Source organism: Barbus barbus, assembly GCF_936440315.1.
Source record: "Barbus barbus genome assembly, chromosome: 21".
NCBI lineage: Eukaryota > Metazoa > Chordata > Actinopteri > Cypriniformes > Cyprinidae > Barbus > Barbus barbus.
Genome location: NC_136749.1, coordinates 26,851,078 through 26,861,944, shown reverse-complemented (window position 1 = coordinate 26,861,944; position 10,867 = coordinate 26,851,078). Strand labels below are relative to the sequence as shown.

Below are 10,867 nucleotides of genomic sequence, written 5' to 3'. Positions count from 1 at the left end.
ATATGAGCAGATAATATTGCCCGAAACACTTCAGAATTCATCCTGCTGCTTTTGTCAGCAGTCACATCATCAATAAATACAAGAGAACCAGTTCCACTGGCAGCCATACATGCCCACGCCATGACACTACCACCACCATGCTTCACTGATGAGGAGGTATGCTTAGGATCATGAGCAGTTCCTTTCCAAGTTGATCTTGGTCTCATCTTGGCTTTTTTAGATGTCGTTTGGCAAACTCTAATCTGGCCTTTCTGTTTTTGAGGCTCACCAATGGTTTACATCTTGTGGTGAACCCTCTGTATTCACTCTGGTGAAGTCTTCTCTTGATTGTTGACTTTGACACACATACACCTACCTCCTGGAGAGTGTTCTTGATCTGGCCAACTGTTGTGAAGGGTGTTTTCTTCACCAGGGAAAGAATTCTTCGGTCATCCACCACAGTTGTTTTCCGTGGTCTTTTGGTGTTGCTGAGCGTTCCTTCTTTTTAAGAATGTTCCAAACAGTTGTTTTGGCCACGCCTAATGTTTTTGCTATCTCTCTGATGGGTTTGTTTTGTTTTTTCAGCCTAATGATGGCTTGCTTCACTGATAGTGACAGCTCTTTGGATCTCATCTTGACAGTTGACAGCAACAGATTCCAAATGCAAATAGCACACTTGAAATTAACTCTGGACATTTTATCTGCTCATTGTAATTGGGATAGTGAGGGAGTAACACACACCTGGCCATGGAACAGCTGAGAAGCCAATTGTCCCATTACTTTTGGTCCCTTAACAAGTGGGAGGCACATATGCAAACTGTTGTAATTCCTACACCGTTCACCTGATTTGGATGTAAATACCCTCAAATTAAAGCTGACAGTCTGCAGTTTCATTTGAAATCCATTGTGGTGGAGTATAGAGCCAAAAATGTTAGAATTGTGTCGATGACCTGAATGTATGTATGATGCCTAGTGTTTTAAAAATCTGTTCAGATTTGAAAAGTCATGTAGTGTAATCCCGCCTTTAGAATTAATAGTCGTTTGAAACTTGTAGATATTTTGTATTTCTTGTGCTGAGAATATTTAATTCAACTCATTAACTTCTCATCAAACTGTTCTGTTAATTGGTACAGTATTTTAAATGTTGAAATGTATCTGAAATGTAATTCCTTTCAAATTTGCACTGTTTTACTTCAAAAACTGAATGATTGCATTTTCAGTTTTGTACAGTATATGTAGAGACTTTGTATTTTGTCTTTCAAAATAAAACTTTTAATTTACAATTGTCAGCATCCTTTAACACTATAATTTTTTGTTTTTTAATAACCTGTAAAATAAGAAGTCTTTCTCTATAGACTAGTATTTTACTTTTAGCACTTTATTGAATGCGTTTGATCATAATAATCTAGGAAAATCTGTGAAAGGACAGTGTTCCTCTGTACACGGTTTAGTGCTATCACTTTATTTAATTGGTCAGTAAAAAATCCATAAAATAACAGTTTTACACTGTTAAAAAAAAAATAAAGAAACGGTCAAATGACTGGCAGTAACGGTTGCCAAACATAAAACTGAAGTAAATAAAAAATGGGACAAACCACGCTCATATTGATGTAATGTGGAATACCATTCATATGCCTTAAATATGGGATGATTCTATGTTAATGTCAAGCCTTGTTTGCAAATATGTGCTAATATTGCCAACTTACAAAATAATGACAGACTGCTGATGTTACTGAACTCATAGTGTGAAATATCCAAAAACATTGCTTTTGGTACCATATAAGAGTCATAATTTGCTCAGTCAGTTGTTTGTTCTCTCACTTTTGTGTACATACAACAGACCCAAGTAAATGTTTAGAGATTTTTCCTCACTGCCTTTTAGCATTAACACCAGGAAGGTTTTAGGTTTCGAAATTGTGCAATATCAGTTTTGTCTTCAGAAGATAAAAGCATAGCAATTTGGGTGGGCCCATGATCTTCCATCTAGCACCACAGTAGAACCAATGTGACATCTACATTAGATATGACAAACATAACACAAACTACAACAAGCGGTTCATAATGTGTTATGTATAATTAATTATTTGGACATTTAACTCCTCTTCCTTTTGTATTCACAGGTTGATAACAAATGTGGTAATGGCCAGTTTCGATAGGGATGTAATGCAATGTTAGTCCACTGTTGGAGGCTGAAAAAAATCAGGTTGACATCAGAACTTAATGTAAGATTGACGTCAACCTCTAATGTTGGATAGATGTTGTATTTTTCATTCTGACGTCAATCTGACGTTGGGTTCTGACGTCAACCCGATTTTCATTTTCAACCAAAATACAACGTCTGTCCAACGTCGGAGATTGACGTCAACCTGACGTTGGGTTTTGACGTCAACCCGATTTTCATTTTCAACCAAAATACAACGTCTGTCCAACGTTGGGTTCTGACGTCAATCTGACGTTGGGTTCTGACGTCAACCCGATTTTCATTTTCAACCAAAATACAACGTCTGTCCAACGTTGGGTTTTGACGTCAATCTGACATTGGGTTCCGACGTCAACCCGATTTTCATTTTCAACCAAAATACAACGTCTGTCCAACGTTGGGTTTTGACGTCAATCTGACGTTGGGTTCTGACGTCAACCCGATTTTCATTTTCAACCAAAATACAACGTCTGTCCAACGTCGGAGATTGACGTCAATCTGACGTTCGGTTCTGACATCAATCTGACGTTGGGTTCCGACGTCAACCCGATTTTCATTTTCAACCAAAATACAACGTCTGTCCAACGTTGGGTTCTGACGTCAATCTGACGTTGGGTTCTGACGTTGGGTTCTGACGTCAACCCGATTTTCATTTTCAACCAAAATACAACGTCTGTCCAACGTTGGGTTCTGACGTCAATCTGACGTTGGGTTCTGACGTTGGGTTCGGACGTCAACCCGATTTTCATTTTCAACCAAAATACAACGTCTGTCCAACGTTGGGTTCTGACGTCAATCTGACGTTGGGTTCTGACGTCAACCCGATTTTCATTTTCAACCAAAATACAACGTCTGTCCAACGTCGGAGATTGACGTCAATCTGACGTTGGGTTCTGACATCAATCTGACGTTGGGTTCCGACGTCAACCTGATTTTCATTTTCAACCAAAATACAACGTCTGTCCAACGTTGGGTTCTGACGTCAATCTGACGTTGGGTTCTGACGTCAACCCGATTTTCATTTTCAACCAAAATACAACGTCTGTCCAACGTCGGAGATTGACGTCAATTTGACGTTGGGTTTTGACATCAGTCTGACGTTGGATTCTGACGTCAACCCGATTTTCATTTTCAACCAAAATACAACGTCGGAGATTGACGTCAATCTGACGTTGGGTTCTGACATCAACCAGACGTTGGGTTCTGACGTCAATCCGATTTTCATTTTCAACCAAAATGCAACGTCTGTCCAACGTCGGAGATTGACGTCAATCTGACGTTGGGTTCTGACGTCAACCCGATTTTCATTTTCAACCAAAATACAACGTCTGTCCAACGTTGGAGATTGACGTCAATCTGACGTTGGGTTCTGACGTCAATCTGACGTTGGGTTCTGACGTCAATATGACGTTGGGTTCTGACGTCAACCCGATTTTCATTTTCAACCAAAATACAACGTCTGTCCAACGTTGGTTTCTGACGTCATTCTGACGTTGGGTTCTGACGTCAATCTGACGTTGGGTTCTGACGTCAATCTGACGTTGGGTTCTGACGTCAATCTGACGTTGGGTTCTGACGTCAACCCGATTTTCACTTTCAACCAAAATACAACGTCTCTCCGACGTTGGGGTCCAACGTCAATCTGACGTCATATTGACGTCCGGTGCCTGCTGGGTATATATATATATATATATATAATTTATACAAATACGACATTGAAAAGGTAATTATAATAATACTAATTTAAAATGTATTAATTTGATTCAAATTTTGTTTATTGTTATTTTAACAAAAATAAAGCAGTATCTTCAGTAAGAAAAAAATAAACAAACATGCCGCTCAGTCACAGTACCAGTAACATAAAAATAGATAGATTCTGGGCATACATGAAGCTGCCGCTTGCCATAGGCGGGGACTGAGCGAACCAGACGGGGTGGAGCATCGCTTCGCCTGGCCCCTCTCGTCGCAGACATCCTTGTGTCCCGTTCGCCTTGTGCGTTTCGGAACCGGAGAGGGGGCTGGTCTGTGGGAGGGACTAGCGCAAAGGGGGGACTAGGACCAGGAGGGGGCGGGGTGGCGGCGAGGGTGCTGTTCCTCCAGTCTCTTACCAGTGTCTTTGTCTCACACTCTTTTGTTAGCCATGCCTAGCTTGCTGGTTCTAGCAGGGATCATGGAGAAAAATGGGGGCTACGCCGGGGATTTGGTCGGCTCCGGCTTCGGCAGCGAAGGTCTCCTGGTGCCACCCGAGGAGGAGGAGGACGATTCGCGTGCCCTTAGAGTTGCGCTGGGCCAACTGTCGCTGCTGGGTCTTGGAGAGGGCGAGGACGGGGCTCCTGCGGGTGGAGGTGGTGGAGGAGTTCAAGACAGGAGTAACAATAACCACCACAATCACATCCCAGCCGATTCAGGGATGTTACAAGGGAAGAACAAGTTGTGCGCCCTGTACGAGAGCTCGCCCACCGAAACCAAAGGACGGGGCTGCAACATAACGGAGTGCGTCCCCGTGCCAAGCTCCGAACATGTGGCCGAAATAGTGGGGAGGCAAGGTAAATACAACGATGCGCACTTTCACATGCTTTCAAACTCGTTGTTCTCCAGGGTGCGCGGCTCAAACTAAGTGTGGAGCTGTCTTGACAAAGAAAAAGGGAGTGGTGATGCTTTTAACGTGTCTGTTTTAGCCACAATTCAGCACTCTGTTTCAGCGCATATGGCATGTACATGGGCATTTCCTCTTAGCTTTACGCAAACTTATCAGCGGGTACGAGAACAAAGGCGTTATTCCACATCCACGCCTTCAATGTCAGCACGCTGCTTTCCCTTTGTCGTCTGAGCGCGCGTAATTCTGGTTTTGAAACAGAAAATGGAACGCGTGCGCGCTCTCTGGATACAATGTAACAGTCAACGGTCTTTGTTGACTGGATACATTGTGTCAGTCGCTCCTTCGCGCGTCTCTGTAGCTCCTGGGGGCTTTCATATTCAGGACCACGTTGTTTTTGTCAGGCTACCTCAGACAAAGAGCACTTGTCGGGTAACTTTAGACCACCGCTGATGTCCGAATGTCTCGCGAGCGTCTAAAAGTGCTGAAATGTTGATAGCGTGGTCAGACAAAGAAGTAAAAATCCTCGTGTGCGTTGAGGGCAGAGCTATATATAAACGTGACTTGGCGGAAAAGTTTTGCATTTTGAATGTGTGATGATATTTGGATGCAACTGCGTGTTGTTACATCACTTTGGTGACCCTGTTGTCTCAATAAGTCACTTTGTAATGCATTTCCAGCATCCTGGAAAACCGTGTTGCATTTGGTCCTGGAGAGACAGACTATAAAGACTGTATTAGAGTCACGCCCCGTCTACCAGTGCAACAGCCCTGCACTCGAAGCAGGGGGTCAGGAAGCCTCTGCTGTCCATTCATTAAGAACTTAAAATCTCACCCAGATGAAATATGCACCAATAAACGTCCCAGCAAGCGGGTTCCCAGCATATGACGACTTTGTTGAGTTGTAAAGTGGCCTGCGTGCTTACAGAATCCAAATGGGGCTAAGTTGGGATGCAGTGAGCGCGTGGCTTGGAAATTGCTGATTAAGAGGATTCGAAATGGGGTCTTTACCTCATTAGTCCCTGATAGCCACATCCTGTGACATTCCTTTGGCCTTTATTAGGTTAATTTAATTGCATTTTTCTATGAACAGATAGACGCATTTGGCCTCATAATAACAAGTCAGAGTGATGGTGAAAAAAGCAGCACTTAGGTCTCCATGTTATCGCCATTAGTTGGAATTTTGAGCTGTAAGGTTCCAGTGCTTTGTTCACCTGCAGTGGCTGCCATGCCTGTTAGGAGATGTTCTCCTGCAGCGAGAGGGACGATTCAGCGGCGGGAGGGAATCTGTGCTCCCTGCTGTCAGTGCTAGACAGTCCATCCAGGTTATTTTTTTAGCTTCTGCCGTACACAATGAGGCATGAAACCAGTGTGCAGAGATCTATCCACTGAACAGGCCCCTGGGCGGAGAAAGCCACCCCACTCTTGATAAGACACCACTGAGGTGCTAATAAATACTCTGGTGCTGAACACGAGGCAGATGCTGTGGAGCACCACACCTCGTCATGAATTCATTTCTAAACAATAACTTTATGGGGGATTCTGCGTGCTTGCTTTGTCCTCGAGTCAACTCCTTCTGCAGACTAGCTGGGAAATTACATCTGATGCACATTTGAATTTGGGTTTCCGTGTTGAATATCATAGTACCTGTAACTGACAGTTAGCACATGGCACTGTTGCAGAGGAGGCGTCATTCAGACATCAGTGATTTTTAAACGTTTATTATTATTGTAATTGTATTTACAGATTTTTCTTCTTTGCATCCTAATAGGATACGTTAACACAGAGTGGAAAATTTTTATGGGATTTATTATGCTAAATACTTCAGATAATTAAAAGGAGACACATTTTTCTATATAATGAATGAAACGGCAAAATAATAGTGTAATGCAGACTGTAATATAGAAAAAAAAACTTGCTTTGTACATTTACTACAACAGAGAAGATTGAACAGTTATTTCCAAATTCACTTTGGGCCTCATTCATTAAACACGAGCAGAATAAATTTCAGTGTGCATTGTCCAGTCAATAGTTTTATGAACAAAAATGACAAAGAAAGAAAGATTAACACAGATATTTATTCTGTTTATGAACAAGGTTCAGTGGGTGTAATCAAAAACAACAAATTGCAAAATAATTCTAATTTTTATCTTCCAAAATATTTTCATAGTTGTATCATAATATATTTTGCAAAAACAAATGGTCAGACATTGTTTTTTTCCCCAGAAAAGTATAATTTAACATCTTTTCTACAAAAATAGCAAAATAATGGCCATTTTTATCAAAAAATGATATATAGTATATTTTGTGCAAAAAAACTAATGCAATACAATGCTCATTTTTAATCATCGAAATTTGTATTTTGGTATATTTTGTGTATCGGTTACAATAGAAAAAGGCCCAGACTGAATCTGTGCAATGGCTCGTGCAATGAATCTGCAGAATTTGGTATATTTAAGCATGGTAAACTGATGAAACATGGTCATTTTAAACATTAAATTCTGTTAAATAGACTAAACAGTACCATACTTTTACTTTTTTTATCATATCATTCAAAATGTTTAAATTACATGAAGAACTTTGTGAAAGAGTTCTTCTGCTGCAGATTCTGTGCATGGGTGACCTTTTGACCTGGAAACAAACAAGCAAAATAAGTATTATCTGACCAATTTTAGTACTCCTATTACTATAATACTCCTTCTCCACTCAACAGGTTGCAAAATCAAAGCTTTGCGTGCAAAGACAAACACCTACATCAAGACCCCCGTCCGAGGCGAAGAACCAGTCTTCCTCATCACTGGCCGCAAAGAGGACGTGGCCCTGGCCAGACGTGAAATCATCTCAGCTGCGGAGCACTTCTCCATGCTGCGGGCCTCCAGGAACAAGTTGGGCGTCTCTTTCAGCGGCTCGCCTCCTGCGCCGCTACCTGGCCAGACTACCATACAGGTGCGGGTGCCCTACCGTGTCGTGGGTTTGGTGGTCGGACCGAAAGGCTCGACTATAAAACGCATCCAGCAGCAAACGTGCACTTACATCGTGACTCCGAGCCGCGACCGTGACCCCGTCTTTGAGATCACCGGCTCCCCCGGGAATGCCGAACGGGCGAGGGAGGAAATCGAGGCGCACATCGCCTTCCGCACGGGTGGTCTGCATGACCACAACAATGAGAACGACTGCTTGGGACCTGACAGCGGCAACGGGGGTCTGGAGAGCCGCCTGCAGCAGGTGTGGGGGCTACAGGGGGCCCCGCGCAAGCCGCTTGCCAGCAGCTACCGCCAGAATTTCTCAGACGCCATGGTCGGAAGTAGCAGTGGAGGAGGAGGAGGTGGGATTTACAGTAAAGGTGACTTTACCAACCATGGCAATGGGGACAAGCCATGCTCCTACTTCGGCTCTGAGGGCACTCAAAGCTGGGGCGATCCCGACTATCCCAAACAGGTGGCTTACTACGCCCAGCAGCGCTCCAAAAGCTTTGGAGGCCTACCTCTTCCTCTGACTAGACTGTCGCCGGGACTGCCTGAACCGTGCGGCACCGGAAACTCCAACGCCGTGGGGTCTCCTCACGCCCAGGCACGCCGCGCGCACAGTGAGCCCACCGCTGTCACCGCCGCGTTCACCGGACGTCTCCCTGTGCCAGATTCTCCTCCTGCCGTGGCTCGGGACTGCATGACCTGTTTTGAGAGCAAAGTGACCGCCGCTCTGGTCCCATGTGGTCATAACCTCTTCTGCATGGAGTGTGCCATCCGAATTTGTGAGCTAAACCATCCGGAGTGTCCTGTCTGCCACACCCTGGTCACGCAAGCCATCCGGATATTCTCTTAAAAAGTCGACTTTTCTTTTTTCTTTTCTTTTTTTTGTGGTTTGTTTTTACTCTGTAGAATCAGTTCACTTTTAACCTTTTTTTTTTATTTGGTCAGTATTCACTTTTTTATTTTTCAGAAAACACAAAACAAAAACAAGCAGATATTTTAGAACACACTGCTTGGTTTACTAAAAAAAAGAGGAAGAAGTATTTTCAGATTTTTCTTTTATATGTACACATATATACATATATATTTTATAAAAGTTTTTTTAAAAATGGAAAGAACGTAGTTCTTAGCATGTTGGTTTGTTTTGCTTTATTTTATTTTATTTTTTACTGGTGCTGTTTTTTTCCCACATGCTGTGTGTGGACAGTAACAGAATAAATAATGTGAACATTTTACACGTTTCCTTTGCTGGGGAGGTATATTATTATATAAAAAAATATCATTACGAGTTTATTTCCTAAGATTGGAGTATAGTTTTACATCCCAGCATCTTCTGCAAATAAACGAGTATTCTTTTTTTTACGGCAAACTAGAATCTTAAATCTTTGCACCTTAAAACTGATGTAAATTGATTGTCAAAAAAACATGACATTTCTAGATGTCAATGCGAAATAGATGGTATAGAGATAGGGGCTGATATATATGACCTGATGGCTTTAAATTCGGATCATGTTCTAAATGACACAATTACCGATGTAGAATCTGCTTTGCAAATCAATATTTGAACGGGTAATTGACGAGTTAAACAGGGAGTTTCTTTTTTTGTTTTGTTTTGTTTCTGCACCAGTGAGCCTATTATGTGATGTATCTAAAATGGTCTTATTAGGTACAGAAAAAACTATTTGTGCAAACTGATTGGTCAGCTCAAAAAACCTTGGAACTCATCCAGCGTTCTGTTTTCAAGAGGATTTCCCGGGTTCTTTCAATAACGTTTTTATTCTCTTTTCTGCACTCAGTCAGTACGTTTATGATTTTCTCTTTTCCACATTATTTAGTGAAACGCTGAATATAAGGCATAAGATGAAGTACAAAAAAAAAAAAGCAGAGGGGGCGATTGAGGGGAGGGGTTCTGTAATCTGATCCTGAATAGACCAAATAGACAAAAGCAAGCAAGACTCTGAGCTACAGTACAATGTAAATCACCCGTTCCCGAGGTGCTGCATTTGAGTTGCAAAGCGTCCTCTGACTGTCCGTCTGTACTGAGGCAGGTGTTGCATATCGTACTTTAGATTAAGTTTTTTTATTTTCTGAGGGTCTGGCTTGTCGGGGGGACTGTGCTCTAATTCTACAAACCGCTCATTCACTGTAATGACTACAGAGCTCCTCCCTGTGAGTATATTGTTTTGTCGCAGTGGTGGTACAATCCCCGGAGCGCCCCGACATGGCCTGCCCTAGGAGGAGCTGATAATTAGCCATACATCAGAGTCCAGGTGCAAAGCAACTGCTGTAGGAAGGAGGGGTGGCGTACAGTGGCGTGAATGAGGACGGAGACACCGCACAGGGGGCTAAACTAGGTGCAGCTGGGGCCCCTCCTGTTGATCGCTTGCTCGCTCCCGTTCTGGTGTTCCCATTGGGAAGAAAGGGGGCCTCTTTTGTCCTGCTGTGGGGTGAAAAAAAAAAAAAATCCAAGAGCAGATTTTATTTCAAAGAGAAAAGCTGGCCGTTCTGGGTAGAGGGAATGACTAGATAGACCCAAAGTATTTTTCTTCTGAGATTTCTTGTTTAATGTGCACAAGAGGCAGGCCGTCAAAGTTTCCATGGAGTCTTCCTTCATAAGCGGGACATCCTGCCGTGACCCCTTCGAGACAGGCCTGCCAGCGAACGGTCACGAGCAGCCAATCGGAGAACAACCTTGAACTCCACAATAAAATCAGACAATTGTAATTGACAAGAAAGCAGGGGGGGAAACGCCCAATTTGGTGGCCGCTCATGCTGAATCAAATTACACACCCACTGCCTGTCTCATTGCAGGCTGGGGGATTTCGGGATAGGGGATTAGAGTGTTCGGAGGTTGGGAAACTGTCTTTTATTTTCCCCCCTTTCGCTAGAAGGCCACTTCAAAAGAATGGAGCCACTGAAAATGTACTCAGTTTGAAATGGGTCAGTTTTTCCCCCATCGAGCCTCTCTGCGCCATTGCCACATGTGCACGGTGTTAGAAGATATGCTAGGGTAAGCTCGTGATTGTATTTAACTTGCTATACCGATTTACCTTTGAGCCATTAGCATCTTAAATATTAGTTCTGAAAAACTTTTGACTGTTACAGCAGATATACTTAGTCGTTT

General features: G+C 42.9%; 1 protein-coding gene across 1 annotated transcript; it reads left to right on the top strand.

Annotated features, from left to right (window-relative positions):
- Window positions 1-4,193: 4,193 nt before the first annotated feature.
- On the top strand, window positions 4,194-9,612 carry LOC306887068 (RNA-binding protein MEX3A-like). The gene is made up of 2 exons (XM_079444546.1): window positions 4,194-4,725; window positions 7,488-9,612. Exons 1-2 carry the CDS (start codon window positions 4,320-4,322, stop codon window positions 8,594-8,596), a joined length of 1,515 nt encoding a protein of 504 aa, XP_079300672.1. The 5' UTR covers window positions 4,194-4,319; the 3' UTR covers window positions 8,597-9,612.
- Window positions 9,613-10,867: the final 1,255 nt, after the last annotated feature.